This window comes from Talpa occidentalis, unplaced genomic scaffold, assembly GCF_014898055.3.
Source record: "Talpa occidentalis isolate TD23 unplaced genomic scaffold, MPIMG_talOcc4v2.1 talOcc4.11, whole genome shotgun sequence".
Classification (NCBI taxonomy): Eukaryota; Metazoa; Chordata; class Mammalia; order Eulipotyphla; family Talpidae; genus Talpa; species Talpa occidentalis.
This window is the reverse complement of record NW_023601104.1, coordinates 489758-508983: the sequence shown is the minus strand read 5'-3', so window position 1 is coordinate 508983 and position 19226 is coordinate 489758. Positions and strand designations below refer to the sequence as shown.

The 19226-nt window shown below is 36.5% G+C and overlaps 1 protein-coding gene across 2 annotated transcripts in view; it reads left to right on the top strand.

Annotated features, from left to right (window-relative positions):
* ETFA (electron transfer flavoprotein subunit alpha) overlaps positions 1 to 19226 on the top strand; it is an 81310-nt gene that overhangs the window by 8032 nt on the left and 54052 nt on the right. The window contains exons 1-7 of one of the 2 annotated variants that reach the window (XM_054699965.1): positions 2013 to 2069; positions 11105 to 11251; positions 13490 to 13571; positions 13673 to 13755; positions 16607 to 16706; positions 17679 to 17789; positions 18442 to 18543. In XM_054699965.1, the coding sequence (XP_054555940.1) occupies positions 2028 to 2069; positions 11105 to 11251; positions 13490 to 13571; positions 13673 to 13755; positions 16607 to 16706; positions 17679 to 17789; positions 18442 to 18543 (667 nt within the window). In that variant the 5' untranslated portion in view covers positions 2013 to 2027. Of the gene's footprint in view, positions 1 to 2012; positions 2070 to 11104; positions 11252 to 13489; positions 13572 to 13672; positions 13756 to 16606; positions 16707 to 17678; positions 17790 to 18441; positions 18544 to 19226 lie in introns of those variants that run through there. The other variant, XM_037502049.1, reaches the window with a different exon arrangement.

Here is a 19226-nt window from a genome sequence, read left to right as displayed (position 1 = left end):
TATTGTGTGGGAGGAAATAGTTACATAATATATAATTGATAAGGGATTAATAGCCAAGATATATAGAAAATGCAATTCAACAATAAATAGCAAACAACCCTGGGCCTCTCCTGGTGGCGCAGGTGGTTGAGTGCAGCGCTTTGAAGCTGTCTGCAGCCTCTGCAGTGTTGGTTTGATGCTGGCCGGCAGGCAAGGGTCCCACATGGCGCGGCAGACCTCTCCTGTCACGTGCGCTGCTCCCCTCAGCAGTGTATTTCATCAGTCTGCCTGTTCTGTTCCCTGCTCTGTCTCTGGTGAATCCTCTCCCCATCCTGTGCATCTGGTCTGTACCCCGGTTCTTGCATAAATAAATAAATGAATGAATGAATGAATGAATGAATGAATGAATGAATAAATAAATAAATCTTTACCAAAAAAAAAAAATAGCCAACAACCCAGTTAATATGCAGCAGATAGGAATAGGCAGTATACCAAAGAGGATATCCAGAAGACCAATAGACATATGAAAAAATGTTCATCACTTCCAGTTAGGGAGATGCAGATTAAAACCATAGTGATATACCAGCTCACTCATCTGAAAATGGCACATATTTAAAAAACCTCCAACAAATACTGGAACGAATGGGGTGAAGAAAGAGTCTATTATGCTGTTGGTGGGATTGTAAACTAGTGCAACCATTATGGAATGTAATCTGGATTTACCTAAACAAACTAAAAATGGAAAACTGTATGTATAATCTGACTATCCCACTGTTGGGCAGCTATCCAAAGAATATGAAACCATCAACACAGGTTTTTTGTGTTGATGGTTTCGTATTGCACAGTATTTATAGCAGCATCATTACAATAACGAGGACATGGAAGCAGCCTAGTTATGGTGTACATGCACAAAAACCAACTCAAAATGGATCAAAAAATTAGATGTAAGACCTGAAACCAGAAAGTATATAGGCAAAAATATAGGTAAAACACTCTATGACAATACATCTCAGAAATATCTTTAAAGACTCACCCCCTGAAGCAAAGGAGCTGAAGGAAAAGGCAAACAGCTGGGATTACATCCAGCTAAAAAGCTTTTGTGCAGAAATAGAGACAGTAATCAGAACAAAGAGACACCCCCTGATTGGGAGAAAATACATACATTCCATGCAGCTGATAAGGGAGTGATCACAAAGATCGACAAAGGCCTCACACAATTCAACAAAAACAAAACAGACAGTCCAGTCAAGAAATGGGCAAAGAGCTAAAAGGACACCTTTCTAAAGAGGAAATGCAAATGGCCAACAGGCATATGAAAAAATGCTCAACATCACTTATAATCAGGGAAATGCAAATGAAAACCACAATGAGATACCATCTTACACCAGTGAGAATGGCATATCAAAAAAACTAGCAACAACAAATGTTGGCGAGGATGTGGAGAAAAAGTATTCCCACCACTGCTAGTGGGTATACAGACTGGTCCAGCCACTATGGAAAGCTGTGTGTAGTTTCATCAAAATATTAAAAATGGGGCCTCCCCGGTGGCTCAGCGGTTGAGCGCTGGGCTGCGAAGCTGCCAGCAGCCTCTGCAGTGCTGGTTCGATCCCCGGCCACTGGCAAGGGTCCCACATGGTGCGCAGACCTCTCCTGCCACGCCCGCTGCTCCCCTCAGCAGTATACTACTTCGGTCTGCCTGTTCTGTTCCCCTCTCTGGCTCTGGTGAATTCTCTCACCCTCCTGCGCTTCTGACTGTACCCAGTGCTTGTATAAATAAATAAATCTTTAAAAAATATATTAAAAATGGAGCTACCATATGACCCAGCAATTCCACTCCTAGGAATCTACCCAAAGGACACAAAAACATTAATTCAAAAGGAAACCTGTATTCATATGTTTATTGCAGCACTATTTACGATAGTTAAGATATGGAAACAACCTAAATGCCCCCAAACAGATGACTGGATCAAGATGATGTGGAATATATACCAATAGAATACTATTCAGCAATCAAAAAAGGTAAACTCATGCCATTCACAGCAACATGGATGGAGCTTGAAGGGATTGTGCTCAGTGAAATAAGTCAGAAGGTAAGAAAAATACCTGATGATATCACTTATAGGAGGAATATAGGGGAACCAAATAAGTGATTAGTCAAAAAAAAATAAACTAGCAGGAAACTATAAATCGGAAACATGCAGCAAGGGAGGTGTGGGGGGGATTAAAACTGATGGGAAGAGAACAGGAGACTATGGTGATGTTATGGGTGACTTGGTGATGGGAGTTCTACAGGGACTGTACCTGAGAGGAGAAATCAAACATTGTACAAAATGAACACTGATGTAAAAACTATATATATGTGTGTGCGTGTGTGTGTAAATATTTTAGAAAATTGTGGTGTACTCTTTGGTCATAAGAGGAGGTGAACTGCAGCCATTTTCAACAAAATAGAGTTTGAGAGAATTATGTGTAAATAAAGCAAATTAGTTGATAAAAACAAATATTGGACATTTGCAAAGCAGAGAATTCCATAGCATAAAATCCTTCCAGAAATCAGTGAACATCGGTAAACATCATGAGGGCTCTGGGGTTGAGAGTGAGGGGGAGGGAGGCAAAGGAATAAGGCAGTAGAAGAGATGCTGGGGAAAAAACTGCAACACCCCACTTGTTATTTCTTAAATTTTTGATAATAACTGTTCTAATGGGTGTCAGGAAACATTTCATTGTGATTTTGATTTGCATTTCCCTGACTGTGATGTTGCACATCTTTTCATGTACATATTGGCCATTTATAGATATTTGGAAAATTGTTCATATCCTCTGTCCATTTTTAAATTGGATTGTTTGTATTTTGGTATTGAATTGTGTGTGGTATTTCTATTTTAGGTATTAACCTCTTATCACATCTATGATTTGTAAATAATTCTCCCATCAGGTGATTAACTTTTCAGTTTTGGATGATTTTCTTTGCAGAGGTTTTTAGTTTGCTGTAGTCCTTCTTGTTCTTGCTTTTTGTTGCATTTGCTTTTGGTGTCAAATTAAAAAAATCATTGCCAAGACTGATGTCAAGGAGCTTATTCCCTCTGTTTTCTTTTATGAGCCTTAAAATTGTTAGGTCTTAGGTTCAAGATTTTAATCCATTTTGAATTAATTTTTTATATGCTATAAGATAGTCTTGCTTCATTCCTTTGCATGTAAATATCTGATGTTTTCCCAATACCGTTTATTGAAGAGACTGTCCTTCTCCCAGTGAATATTCTTGATTTCTTTCTTGTAAATCAGTTGACCATACGTGTGTAGGTTTATTACTAGGCTCTGTTCTCTTTCATTGATCTATATCTGTTTTTTTGTGCTGTTTTAACTACTCTGTAGACATATATATGACAGACATATTGTGATATAGTTTGAAATAAGGAAGTGTGATGCCTCCCACTCTTTTCCAAGATTGCTTTGACTGAGGATGTTTGTGATTCCATAGGATTTTGAGGATTATGCTATTTCTGTGAAAAATGTTTAGCATTTGACAGGGATTGCATTGACTGTAGATTGCTTTGGGTTTTTTGGACATTTCAGCAATATTAATTTTTTTAATCTGTGAATAAGGAATATCAATTCACTTATCTGTACCTTTAATTTCTTTCATTAATATCTTACTGTTTTCAGTTTACAAGTTTTTTACCTCTTTGGTTAAATTTATTCCTTATGTGTATTTTTCAATATATTTTACAGTTTGCAATTGTAAATGGGATTGGTTTTTTATTTTCTCTCTCCGATGGTTTTGTTATTAGAGTATGGACATGTATCAGATTTTTGTGTCTTTTGTATCCTGCAACTTTACAGAATATATTTATTTGTTCTAGCAGGTGTTTGTGTATGTGGTCTTTAGGGTTTTCTATATATAATGTAATGTCATCTGCAAATAGTTAGTTTTTCTTCCTTTCTGATTTAGCTACCTTTATTTTTTTTACTTCATCTGAATGCTCTGGCTAAGCCTTCCAGTACTGTGTTGAATAAAAATGATGAGAATGAGGACATGATTTTAATAGGGAATAACACATTAAATCTGTGTCATAGAGAAAACACAGAGTAGTAGATTGGAGAGAGAAAAGCTGGGTTGGGAGATTGGAGTATTATAGGAGAGGAATAGTGGCTCACGCTGGGTAGTGAATGGCATTGATGATGGAGAGTAGCAGTGAATTAGGAGATACTCTGTATAAGAAGAATTGTTATGACTTTCATGGTTAATTGGATGTGAAGGTTGAGAAAGAAATTCAGGTATGACTCAGATCATGGTCTGGGCAGCTTGTTAGAGTGGTTCATCCCTGAAGAATTCTGGAGAAGCAGTATGGGAAGGGACCGGATGAATAGGGGGAAAGATGAGTTAAGGTTTGGGTTTTCTGAGTTAGAGAGTATTGGTGAGACAAGTGTGTTGAACAGTTGGATATGCAGATGTAACCTATTTATAAGTTTAGTACTTAAGGAAGAGATGTTTTCATTATTTATGTATCTATTTGCCCATCATCTGTCTTCTGTCTGTCCACTCACTCTTCCCTCCATCCATGTCATTCTTAAGATAGGTAGTACCTTTTAAGTTAAATCATGGAAGCAAAAAGGCAAAATTTTTAACAAACTCAGTAATTTTAAAAAAGTCAAAGTCAAAATTTAAAAAAAATAATTGTAAACATTGCTGAGAGAATAAGTAAGGTAAATCCTGAAAAGTAGCTTTTGGTGAGGGCAAAAGCCAGAATGCAAGTAATTGAGGCATGAATGGATGGTGAAGAATTAGAGAGCAGGAACAGAAAGTTAGAATGGTAGGTTTTTAATTTTGGGATTCTTTGAAATTGGGAAACCCTCAACTGTGTTATTGCTGAGATGAGAATATAGAAAGAATTCTGAGTACATTTGACAAGATGAACTCTAGAGCCCAGAGGAAGGGATCAGATCCAGGAGGAAGGACCTACAGCAGCTTCCATTGTGTTAGAGCAGGGGAAGGATATTAGGATATTAGGAAGATCCTTTTTGGTAGCTTCAGTTTTCATTGTGAAGTGGGAAGTGAGGCTCCCTTTTGAGTATAGGGCGTAGGCTATTTTGGCAGTTTGAGAAACATCAGAAGAGGGTATTTGAGATAGTTATGGAGACTGAGAGTGCTAGCAGGGAAGTCATAGTAACAGTGCCAGGACCTAGATAGGTTAATGACCAAGAATTTATGGTGGCATCAGTTGGCATTAATTTTAATTTTGGAGAGATGAAGATTTCTTTCTGGATAGTTGCTTATTCAGTATGTCAATAAATATCTTTAAATGTTGAAGAACCTCACCTTTTTACCCCCTCACAAAGCAGGCCCTGAAATTGGCAAAAATATAAAATAAATTTGAAACATTATTAAAAATTTTTTTTTGGGGGGGATTGACCTGTACACTTTGAATCTTTAGTGGCATTACCTAGCACTCTTTTTTAAAATAGGATTTTAGGGCTATAGACTTTTTACAGCCGGAAGAAAGAACTTTGGCAGTATTTTTGTTTGTTTCTGACCAGTGCTGTTTTTATTTTAAAGCAGGAGAGTGTTTGCTAGGTGAAATATTACAGGAATGATCCATCTATGAAACAGCTAAAAATGATGCTTCTTTTGATATGATCTGATAATTAAAAACCTAAATTCTGGACTTTCCGATTTTTCTGCTTCCTAGCTGTGTAGCTACTTAGCAGCAGTTTCCTCATGTGTAAAGTTGAAGTAACAACAGTATCTATATCATGCAGTGCTTAGGAGTGTTATATGTGGTAGCCTTTTCATAAGAACTGCGTGCACTGCTCTGTAAATATTACTTTGGTTAAAACAAAGCTCTTGACAGCCCTACTTACCTGATTTCTACTTTATGTTACATGGTGGTTCCTGAGCTGCCTTCTATGGAGCAGTCTTGAAAACCTCTGATTTAGTTCATCTCCCTCAGTTTACAGATGAGGAAACTGGGTTCTAGATTGAGGAATAACACTTTAATAGTCACAGACTTTTTCCTGCAATAGTCTGCTCACAACTATTACTGTGTAACAAGCCACAAAACCATATTTAGATCCTGAAGCTTCTCTTCAGGTGGCATCTCAGAACTAGAAGATAGAACATTGAGTTAGAAGGAAGCTTAGTATTGAAAAGCTATAAAGGAGTCAATTGATAAAGTAATGTACAGTGTCTTTGTGATGTTTGTAGTGCTTACTTAGTGAAGATCAGATAGATGGGCTGAATGGGTTTTATTTATTTATTTTTAATATTTTTAAAGATTTATTTTATTTATACAAGAGCTGGGGTACAGGCCAGAGGTGCGGGAGTGTGAGAGGACTCACCAGGGACAGAGTGGGGAACAGAACAGGCAGATTGATGAAATACACTGCTGAGGAGAGCAGCGGGCAAGACAGGAGAGGTCTGCTTGCCATGTGGGTTGCTCCGAGGCCGGCGGGGATTGAACCGGAGCTGCAGAGGCTGCAGACAGCTTCACAGCGCTGCGCTCAACAGCCTGTGCCACCAGGGAGGCCCTTAATGGGTTTTAAATATATTTTTGTTTTTTTTTTTTTTGCTTATAAATCTAATTTTGACCCCCCCCCCATTTTATTTTTTAAATCCATTTATTTATTTATTTTTGTGATATTTGCTTGCTTTTCTCAGGTGTAGTCCCCATGGAATTCCCACCATCAGTCCAGCCGTGCACGATCACCATAGTCTCTTGTGCTCTTCCCGCCCTCATTTTGATCCCTCTCCCCTTCCCTTGCAGAATGATTTGGATTTATTGTTGTCTGTTTATTTTTGTTTTGCTTTCTTGTTGTTATTATTTTTTCCTTCATCCCCTATATTCCTCATATAAGTGAACCCATGCAGTATTTTTCTTTTTCCTTCTGACTTTTTCACTGAGCATAATTCCTTCAGGCTCCATTCATGTTGCTGCAAATGGCATGAGTTTATTTTTTTCTGATTGCTGAATAGTATTCCATTGTGTATATGTACCACATCTTCTTGATCCAATCATCTATATTTGGGCATTTGGGTTGATTCCAAGTCTTACCTATTATAAACAGTGCTGCTGTAAACATAGGGATGCATGTATTCTTTTTCTTTTTTTAAAGATTTATTTATTTATTTATTTATACAAGCACTGGGTACAGTCAGAAGCACGGGAGGGTGAGAGAATTCACCAGAGCCAGAGCAGGGAACAGAACAGGCAGACTGATGAAATACACTGCTGAGGGGAGCAGTGGGCAGCAGGAGAGGTCTGTGCGCCATGTGGGACCCTCGCCCGGTGGCCGGGGATCGAACCGGCGCTGCAGAGGCTACAGGAATCTGCAACCCAGCGCTCAACCTCTGCGCCACCAGGGGAGACCTGGGATGCATGTATTCTTTTGAATTAATGTTTTTGGTCCTTTGGGTAGATTCTTAGAAGTGGAACTACCAGGTCATATAGTAGCTCCAGTTTTAGTAGATTGAGGAACCTCCATACAGCTTTTCACAGTGACTGGACCAGTTTGCACTCCCACCAGCAGTGTAAGAGGGTTCCCTTTTCACCACATCCTTGCCAACATCTGTAGTTGCTATTTTTTTTCTTTTTAATATGTGCCATTCTTACTGGTGTAAGGTGGTATCTCATTGTAGTTTTAATTTGCATATCTGTGATTATGAGGGATATTGAACATTTTTTCATATACCCATTGGCCATTTGCATTTCCTCTTTGGAGAAGTGACTTTTAAGTTCTTCTGCCTGTTTTTTGACTGGATTGCTTACTTTATTTTTGTTCAGTCATGTGAGTTCTTTGTTATCAGTTGTATGGGTGAAAAATTTTTCTCCCAGTCAGTGGGGTGTCTTTTTGTTTTGGTTAATGTCTCTTTTCCTGTACAGAAGCTCTTTAATTTGATGTAGTCCCAGCTGTTTATCTTTGCCTTCACTATCACTGCGTTGGGTGATGTGTCTTTAAAGATGTTACTGAGGTGCATGTCATGTTTTGCTATATTTCCTTCTATATATTTTATGGTTTCAGGTCTTATGCCTAATTCTTTGATCCATTTTGAGTTGTTTTCTGTGCATGGTGTGAGGTAGTAGTGTAGCTTATTCTTTTGGATGTAGCAGTCCTGTTTTCCCAGCACCATTTATTGAACAAATTGTCTTTGTTCCATTGTGTATTTTTTGCTCCTTTATCAAAGATTACTTGCTCATCAATATGCGGGTTTATTTCTGGGTTTTCTATTTGATTCCATTGGTCTGTGTGTCTGTCTTTGTTCCAGTACCATGGAGTTTTAATTATTATGGCTTTGTAGTATAGCTTGAACCCCGGGATTGTATGTCTTTTTCTTGACTTATTGCTCTGGCTAGTACTTCTAGTACTATATTGAAAAGCAGTGGTGAGAATGGACATCCTTGTCTTGTTTCAGATCTTAAGGGAAAGGCTTTCAGCTTTTCACTGTTGAGAATGATACTGGCTATGGGCTTGTCATATATGGCCTTTATTATGTTAAGCTGTGTTCCATGTTCCTTCTATCCGAGGATTTTGAGGGCTTTACCCATAAACGGATGTTCAACTTTGTCGAATGCTTTCTCAGCATTTATTGATATGCTCATATGGTTTTTATTTTTCTTTTTGTCTGTGTTGGATTACATTAATTGTGTTTTGGAATTTTTTTCTTTTTTTAAAGATTTGTATTCGTTTATGCATACAAGACCTGGGATACAAACCAGAGGTGGGGGTGTGTGAGAAAGGATTCAACAGAGACAGAATGGGAAACAGAACAGATGGATTGACTGAAATACACTGCTGAGGGGAGCAGCGGGCAAGTCAGGAGAGATCTGCTGTGCCATGTGGGTAGCTCCCTGGTTGGGGATTGAACTCATGCTGCAGTGGCTGCAGATGGCTTCATAGGTTGTGTCTTAACCCTTTGCCCTACCAGGGTGGCCCACTGAACTTTCTTTTTAAAAGAATATACAACCCCCCATGAAAGTTGAAAAACCTTGATGATTCCCTAGAACCACCAATTAATCTTATGATAGAGATATAATTTACAGCAAATATGGGCCTTCTGCCATAGATTTTGGATTTATTCCTCAAATGGTAATGGAAATCTCATAATTTTTATGGTAAATGATATGTGAAACATACTAAAAAATAGGGTGCTTGATATATATTGGTAATAGTTTCTTAATGGCTATTCTTGTGAAATGTGATTTTAAAAATAAATTATGACATTGGGTCCTAATTACAAAGTTCTTTACCATACATTGTACTCTTCTGAATAAAAAAGAAAAAGCACCATGTAATTAATTCTACAGATGTACACTGGAAAACACAGGTTATATTTGACTCTGAAGATACAGAAATGAACAGGCATGGTATTTGCCTTTAAATTTCTTTCATTCTATCCCAAGAATTGTGAATTGTATATTGCTACAACTTTTTTGGAGAACAGTTTTTTTCACTCAGTATTGAAAGCCTTGAAAATATGCCTACTTTTATGCTCAACACTTCTACTTTTAGGAATTTGCCGTAAGAAAAAGAATTTTAAGTTGTGCATAAAGAGTTCTAACTTTAACAATGTCCCCTCATTGTTAAATTTTTTTGTTATAAAGAGGTAAAATTATATACAGATACTTGATTTGGTAACAGTCAATTTTGCCATTTAATTCTCAGTGCATCTTTTTCCTCATTGCTGTTTCCATAAGGATAGTTCTAATGTTTTCTTCTCGCATGCTTGTTAAAACCTTTGCTCATCTTTTCCCCTAAATTTCCTTTTTTTCTTCCTCTTGATTTTGAACTTAATTATCAGCAGCCTCCACCATTTTGAATCTTTTCCTTAATTGCAAAGCTGTTCTCTCATAATTGTATGTGAATGTATTTTATTTTCCTCAAAATCTTTTTTTTTTTTTTAAAGATTTATTTATTTATTTATACAAGCAGTGGGTACAGTCAGAAGCGGGGGAAGGTGAGAGAATTAACCAGAGACAGAGCCAGGAGCAGAACAGGCAGACTGACGAAGTACACTGTTGAGGGGAGCAGCTGGCATGGCAGGAGAAGTCTGTGCGCCCTGTGGGACCCTCATTGGTGGCCGGGGATTGAACCGGTGCTGCAGAGGCTGAGGGCAGCCAGCTTTGCAGCCAGCGCTCAACCACTGCGCCACTGGGGAGGCCCCTTTCCTCAAAATCTTTGAGCACAGGGATCGTTCTCATTCATCTTTGTGTTTGTGATGCTTGAAATTATACCAGGTGGGGTGTCCCTAATGGTGCAAGGGGGTAAGATGCAACCTATGAAGCTATCTACAGCCTCTGCAGCATGAGTTTGTTTGATCCCCAGCCAGGGAGCTACCCACATGGCGCAGCAGACCTCTCCTGTCTCCCTGCTGCTCCCCTCAGCAGTGTATTTCAGTCAGTCTGCCTGTTCTGTTCCCCACTCTGCCTCTGGTGAATCCTCTCACCCCCCACACCTCTGGCTTGTACCCCAGTTCTTGTATGCATAAATAAATAAATCTTTTTTTTTTTAAAAAAAAAGAAATTATGCAGGTGAGTGTGAACTATTGGTGTCTCTTGATAGTCTACAGGAGATACGGGTGGATTTGGGTTGGTTCCATGCTTCTAACTATAAGTTTCCTTTTTGAATTTGGCACCCCAGCAAAATTGTTAAGTAGTGTATATTAAAGACAGATTTACGTGATCAGTTATTTTGGTATTGAAATGCATTATGCCCAAAGCAATAGGAAACAACTTGAGTAACTGAATAACCAAATATTTCTATTAGTCCTATTACTATAATTGAATATATTAAATTGGTGGTAGTTTGATAGATGTTCTAAAGATTTCAAATTTAGCTATATTCAACAGTTTATCATTAAACATGAATTGCTGGGAAAGTTGTTTTGATAGGATTAATTTTTCCTGGCAGAACATTCACTTGAATTTTTAATTTTTATCAGGTAAAACTTAGTAATAGAATAATAGATACAAATAGCCCAGTTTTTGCTGTTGAGCAAGTATTTTATGAATGTATTTAAGGAATTAAATATTGTGTACAGTTTTCTTTAAAGCACATATGCTTAATGATTAAAGTAAAAAAAATCTATTTGTATAACAGCATTTTATTTCATTTTCTGTTTTTTTCTTTTTAGGCTTCATTGCTCCGATTTCAGAGTACATTGGTAATAGCTGAGCATGCAAATGATGCCCTAGCGCCCATTACATTAAATACCATCACTGCAGCCAAACGTCTTGGAGGTGAAGTGTCCTGCCTGGTAGCTGGAACCAAATGTGACAAGGTGAGAAAATTTTAAGGTCATCCAAAGCAAATATAATTTCCATCAAGAGACAGGGAAAGATGGTGACAGAGAATTATGCTGAGGACTGTAACCCAAACTGGGCTCTAATCCTCATTAAATGGCTGGTGTCACAACCTTTACCACATGTGAAAAAGGAACTAAAAGGTTTGCTTACTAGGTACTTTATCTTTTGAAATGAGGTAGAATTTTTGATTTAGTTCCACTGGCTCCCTTGTGCCACCAGGTACCCATAGAATGATAGAATTTGAGTTCCTTTAGAGGTTAATAGCTGATCCCTTTTTTTGTATTGATGAATATACTTGCTAATTGCTTTTAATTCCTGAAAGTGGTAAGTCTGGACAGAGAGTATCGTGGATGTTGGTACTAATTTTTAATTGGTATAAAAATTCAAATGTAAGTACTATACTTTCCAAACTATAGCTGGTACTAGAAGATGTTCTTGGCTTTGTTGTTGAAATGAGACAATGAGACAATGCCAACTTTGTAAACGAACCCCCTAGAAAGGTGCTATAACCTGGTTTGTTGGGTCTGTAGTGTAGTTGATATTGTGCTTCAATTAACGTATATATCTTGAACCACCAATTGCTTCTCACACCATTTGGGAGTTACCAAGACTGTATTTGGGGGCTTGGCTCTCAGAAAGAAATCTGGAGAGAAACTCTTTTTAGGGGGTTTGTTTTTTTATTAAATGGCATCAGTGCAGAGTGTTTTGGTAGACTGCAGCTTCAGAATACTATGTCACTTATGTATCACTTATGTATCATGGGTAAAAAATAAAAAAGTATTCCAGCAGTTTTAGAGTTTGTTAGGTTATACAGATTTCTTTACATAAATCATGGTAACAATTATTGAATCTTACATAGTTGATATTAACTGCAGTGTGTGTGATATGGTTACGATATCTTTTTTTTTTTTTTTGCCTTGCCTTCAGATATGCAAGTTACAGGTTTATTTTATTGTGACTTTAAATAATTTTTTCTAATACTACTTTAAAAATAATTTGAAATGGCATTGTATTTACACTGCTGTGGGAAAATCAAAGCAGAAATTTTCTTCTCTAGTTACAATCTTACTATCATGTGACATTCTAATCTTAAAGAAAAACAACCAATACTTGTGTAAAGAAACTCTGTAAATAGCTTAGACAAATTACAGTTTTTTTTGCAGTTTTCTGTAGCTATTTATCCATAAGCTGCAAATGATTCTTCTGTGTAATGCCAGAAGTCTTTGCCAATAAAAAGAAATCATTTTGATAGTACTTGCTCTGGTGAATGCTTGGCTCAGCAGAGAGAATTTTGCACTGCATCCTTTCTTCAGTGAATGTTGTTGCAACCTCACTATTCAGTGAGGGGTGACAAGAGCACAGCCTTTTATGTCTACTCATCAGTGAATCAGCATGGAGTCAAACAAGACAGAAAAACTTAATGATTGCCATGTCTCTGCTAAAGCAGAAACTAGTCAAGCAGTAATTAAAGAGATTTAAAAGGGGGATTTCTAATTGCCTTGTGTGTGCAGAAAATTTGAGTGGTCAAAAAACTTTCCTAGAACCCTACCCTGATTCCAAATAGGGAGAACGAAGAACTGAAATAAAAAATGTTTTGCTTCATCATAGATAAGTATATGTACATAGACAGAGATCAGTGGTTAACCAGGGACTGTTATATAAGACTTTATTGCTCATGTTCACTAATTTTAGTATCAACAGAAATTAATATTGCCAAATAAAGCACTGTGTCCTGTGAATCAGTTGTGGTTAAGTCCTGTTTTGTTTTTTTAATCTCTAGTAAACTGTAAGTCTGAAACTCTGTTATTGACTCTGTTATTGTGAATAAGATTAAGAGAACCTAACCCTTGCCTCATTTCACCATTTCTAAAAGTGATGAACTTATATTTGCACTAAGCCAAAAATTATGAATACAATTTACAAATAAATTTGAATAGAGAGACATGTTGACTTTGGTTTATCAATTAGTGCTTTTCTTTTTTGTGGTGGAAGTTTTGTTGAAAATCTTCTGTATAATAGGCCATATAAGGTTAATTTGTAGTATGATAAATTGGTATAAGCTATTTTTAAAGACTATTTTGTATTCCTGAATAGCCCTTTTTCCTAATAAGAATTATATTTGTAGTTGGCCATTAATATTTTATGCTCTGTTGATATTGTAGGGGCTCTAATTGTATCTTTCTCTACCATGGATAAAACACTTCTAATCATAGGTGGCACAAGATCTCTGCAAAGTAGCGGGTGTAGCAAAAGTTCTGGTGGCTCAGCATGATGCGTACAAAGGCCTCCTTCCAGGTAAGGTTTTCTGGGGGGAAACTGTAATGTCTAAATTATGCTTGAGTATGTGAATGTGAAGTTATTATGAAATGTGTTTATGAAATGTGTTTAATTCTCAGAGGAACTGACGCCATTGATTTTGGAAACTCAGAAGCAATTCAATTACACACACATCTGTGCTGGAGCATCTGCTTTTGGAAAGGTGAGAAGATTGAGAATGTGGACTCTGATGTCATTATTCAGAAGGGTTAGATTTCATTGTGCTGAAAGTATAAAGCAGACTTTGTTTAAATAGCTAATCCTGGCTTTCTGAATTAATGCGTTATTTTGCTAAAATTTATTTTTTCAAGATTTTGTTACAATTTCTGTTAAAATGTCATCCCTAGGTTTTCAGATTTGCTTATAGAGAGAACAGAAAGAGTTCTGTTCTTTACAGATTTTTGTCATAATTTATTGGAAAGCTAATACCTCATTTTGTCATAAAGAAAATTATTTTTTCAAAATTTTCTTTCTTTAAAAGCATTGTTAAGCTGTCTGTCCTTGAGTGTTTGTATGTGTGTGAATATCATTTGTACTACTAGCCCATCTCAAAAGATGGTTTTTGGGGTGGCTGATGGGTATGTAAAAAGGCGAATTCTTCCTACTTAGAAACTGTGGTGTGGTTGGGGGCATCCCACGGGTGAAAAAAAAAAAGCTGTAATCCAATCATGTGCATTGTGATATGTCTGAAGACAGCATGTGCTGTCAGAGGGGAGTGGTCTGCATGAATTTTTTTTTTTAAACATGGTGAATGTAGAGGGAGCCTAAGAGTAGGAATTTGTCAGTCTGTCTTACTTTCTAGCTCTTGTTTCTTTTATCCCATTCTTAATAAGCTACAGTTATGGTTTCTTTTAACAATTGTAAATTAAATTGTACATAAATACATTCTCTTTTTAAAGGATGCATATAGAAAAACAGCATGCAGAACAAGATACCAAATTCTCCCTGTCCTTTTGTAAATTACCTCTTCTGAGAGAGATAACATGCGTTTTCTTTTAGGCTTGTTTCAGTTTTCAAATTATGATACATTTACAAATGTTTTTAAACTCTAGAGTAGTATTCAGCAAGTCTGTGTAGACCTCCTGTGGTTTATTTTTAACTCTTTGAATCATCAGTTTGAACTTAATAATTTCTTTCTGTCTTTCTTTTTTTTAAATATTTATTTATTTATTTATACAAGCACTGGGTACAGTCAGAAGCGTGGGAGGGTGAGAGAATTCACCAGAGCCAGTGCGGGGAGCAGAACAGGCAGACTGACGAAGAAATACAATGCTGAGGGGAGCAGCGGGCACAGCAGGAGAGGTCTGCGTGCCTTGCGGGACCCTGCAGAGGCTGTGGGCAGCTTCGCAGCCCAACACTCAACCGCTGCACCACCAGGGGAGGCCCAGTAATTTCTTTCTTTTAAGCTTAATAGAATCACTAGCAATGGTTCCATTTTCAATCTATAATGTAAATGTAGGTTTATTTATTTTTTAAAATTTATTTATTTATGCATACAAGAGCTGGGGTGCAGGCCAGCTGGTGTGGGGGGTGTGTGTGTGTGTGTGAGTGAGAGAGAGAGAGAGAGAGAGAGAGAGAGGATTCACCAGAGACAGTGGGGAGCAGAACAGGCAGATCTACTGAAATACACTGCTGAGGGGAGCAGCGGGCAAGACAGGAGAGGTCTGCTGTGCCATGTGGGTAGCTCCCTGGCCGGAGATCAAACTCAGGCTGTGGTTGCTGCGGATGTCTTCATAGTTCTGACACTTAACCCCTTGCACCACCAGGGAGGCCCAAATGTAAATTTAAATGAAAGATCAAACCTGGAAAGAAGTGTCTTTAAGCACCTAGTAGATAATTTTCAAGATGATTAAAATAAAACAAGGGATAATGACAATACGAAAGAGAATAAATGCCAAGCACCTTAGAAAGTTCTAAAATAAAAGACATAAAAAAATCTACATAACAAAATTTATAGGATGGTTTGCTCCGCCAGATAAGAATATTCTATTAATATTTCCTGTACAGTTAAAGAATATGATTCAGGAAAAGAGTCATTTACTGAAGCTGACTTTAAATACTGACAAATATGGTTTGTTTTATAAATAGGTGTTTTCTAAACTAATTCACCAAGTTAGGATTGTGCTTAATGACATTTTAATTGTTTTCTCAGAGCCTTTATTTTCTGTGTGATCTTATTTTTTTTCTAATTGCGTACTTTTTAGTAGCTCTTCTGTTTTGGTTGAACTGTACTACACATATAGTGTAGGTAACAACTGAAAATTTGAAAATCTTTCCTCTTGAAAATAACACAAGCGGGAAATAGACTCAGGTTGTCAAAACTTGTTAGCACCAAAACTTGTTAGCTGTATATAGCCATTTATTAGATAAGGGGTAAGTACACAAGAGAAATAGAAGTCACAAAAATCTGCCCTGGGTTGCTTATAAATTTGGTTGAGGGTCATATAATATGTATATTAACAATTACTTTAAAACAAAATACATGCTAGTGCCAATTAAGTAGCTGATTGTACATATATGTGGGAGAATAAAAATAAAAGGGTAATTAGAGGATAATCCTGGGGAAATTCTTAGAAAAAAAGGATTTGGGGATGGATTGAGGAGAGGGACTTGAATATTGCTTAGGGAGAGTTTGCCCACTCAAGGGTACCAAGTTCAGAAGATACCACAGAGTAAACTGTAGAAAGCAGAGTAAAATTCACCATTTCTGTTGTGATAATATTTATTTAGATTCAGTAATTCACAACTGTCACAGTTAATTAGTGATGTTCGCTAACACAAATATGATTCAGCCTCTTGAATTAAGGTGATTTATTACTGTAAAACTCATAAAACTCATAGTTAGAGTAATGGTAGACTCTTAATCCCAAAGGCTATTCAGATGTGCTTGAAGATGTGATGTGTCTAAAGATGGATGTGAAATGTAAAATATTGGAATTGACATTTCTATGTAATGTACATTTAGGTGACATTATTGCTCATAGTTTATAACCATTTTCTTCTTTTGCTTTTAGAACCTTTTGCCGAGAATAGCAGCCAAACTTGATGTTGCCCCAATTTCTGACATCATTGCAATCAAGTCACCTGACACATTTGTGAGAACTATTTATGCAGGTGATTAGCCAAGGAAAATGATTAATCTACATAATACATTGTAGTAAAATTCTTAAAAAGTCATACTGTTGCTTTAAATGTTCCATCTTAAAGATTTCTAAGAAAAGTCTTGGTCTTAGCATTGCTGCTACCCAAAGACATGATTTTCTCCCTTTAAGATCCAGGACACAGTTGTTTACTGCTTGTTCATTTAGTTTATAGAGTGAGATTTTTCCAGTGATCAATGAAAATCAGATTCATTATTTAATGTATATATATGGTACCTGGAAAAATAAAACTTTCTATTTTTAAAAAATAGTATTCCTGATCTTCTTTGCTTCTCTTATTCCATCTGCATTAAGAGGTTCACTTCACTGTCTCTGTAGTTGATTGATGTTTTGTTAGGTATGCTGGTCGCTGGTGGGTCTGGAGAAGGCCGTGAATGCTTTCTTCTTGCTGGCTCATGTTGTGTTTCAATATAATAGTCAGACCTTTCATCTTTCATAGTCTTTGAGGGAAATAGTTGGCCAGAATTTAGGTCACTCTTAATGTGATTGTTAATCCATAAAAATGAGAGACTCTAAGATCTTGGCACACCGCATTTCTTTTTCTTTGTGCCTATCATGTTTTCACTTACTGTCTTCTTGTCACACACATAGCAGCTTCATTCTTAAATTGTTGCAGCTCTTGTTACTATGTTACTGCTTGTTTTGTTTTGTAGAGGAAACTTTTGTTTATATTCCTTCTTGGAAGAATGTACCTATTCTAGTTTCTTACTTCCAGGTCGGTCAGTGCCTGTCCTATTTTTAAAGACATCCAGGGTTATACAAATATTCATTGATTTGTTTCTTCAGTCTTACTTTTGTTTCCTGTAGTTAGTAGAGGAAGAAAATAAGGTCTACAGTTATTTCTTCTTTGTCTTTGCGAAGTAAATTCTGAAACTCAAGGAATTTATTGTCTTTCTTGAATTTTTTTTTAAATCATGTATTTCAGGAAATGCTTTATGTACAGTGAAGTGTGATGAGAAAGTTAAGGTGTTTTCTGTCCGAGGAACATCTTTTGAAGCTGCAGCAACAAGTGGTGGTAGTGCCAGCTCAGAAAAAGGTGAGTATTAATTCGGCGTTTGTGTTTGCTTAATTTTGTTTCTTTTTTTAGTTCACATATTATATTAGAATAAGAGAGCCTCTAGTTAGATTTCAAATGTATAGTATTTGAGAACCTCAATCTAAATGATATTCTCAAGCTTATACAAAAATATGATATGTTCATAGCATTTCTTTTTCATATATATATATTTTGGTATTAGCATAGTTGCTTGGGTAGGTCAAATAGTTGGAAAAGAGTTTGTTAAAATCTATTTTCTTGATATTAAGGTTTTTTCCCCCCTCTCCTCTCACTATTTTCTATAATTCTGTTGAGATTTAATATAATAAAGAAATGTGGTAATAGTTAATGTATAGTGGGTGTTACACTTAACATATCAGTAGCTTATTTGAACCCCATGTAGAGAACGTTATTCCAGTTTTACAGATCGACTCATTTAAATGGCTTCTTAAAAGTAATATAACTGATGGGGCAAGGCTGATGTTTAGGCTGTTTAAATCTTTTTAAAATCAGAATGTGATTAGGAGTATAAAAAATGTACGATAACTACTAAATTTAAATTTCATGGACTTGTCTATTTCTCTTAAAAATTATCATTAAATAATCTGAACTCATAGTCATTGCTTTGTTATATTTTTATCAACACATGCAGCATCAAGTATTTCCCCAGCGGGGATATCAGAGTGGCTTGACCAGAAATTAACAAAAAGTGATCGGCCAGAGCTAACTGGTGCCAAAGTAGTGGTATCTGGTGGTAAGTGGAATATTGTCATTTATTCATTTTTAAAAGATGTAAACAAAATCATTTGATTTTTCTAGTGTTTATTTTAGAAGAGCAAATATTGTTTCTTCAAATTTAAGAAATAGGTAAGTTGCTAGTATTCTTATTGTACTGATTATGAAATTTTTATGAAATTATGAGCTTAATACATGCTTGAGTTGCAAATCTGTGTCATGGGCACCAGGGGGAGCATGCTACAGATCTCCATAACTTTGCAGCTTGGTATCTTTGCCTTATTGATAGACTTGTTATTCTGAAGAGTGTGTTTGGATTCTAAATCAAAGAAAGAACTGGTTGGAATCTCAAAACTATGTTCTGTGATTCCCATCCTTCACTTTACTCTGAAAGGCTTTCCAGAATTTTCTTGGTCTCGGTGGATAATTCTTTGAAAGTTTCTTCACTTTGAAATATCGACATTGTTAATACTGTAGGAGACTTGCTTCTTTTTGTATGGCATGCTCCTTAGTAAAAACAAAAACTTTTTATAGTTTAAAGTGTAGTGGAATGACTTTCCTTCAAATGATAGCTTCATTTGGTGAAGTTTTGGTAAATACCGTGGATATAGCAGTGCACATGATAAATATAAATTCTGTAGTTTTTGTTTTTGTTCTAGTGGTGAAAAGTTATAGACTAATTATATGATTAGTTACCATAGT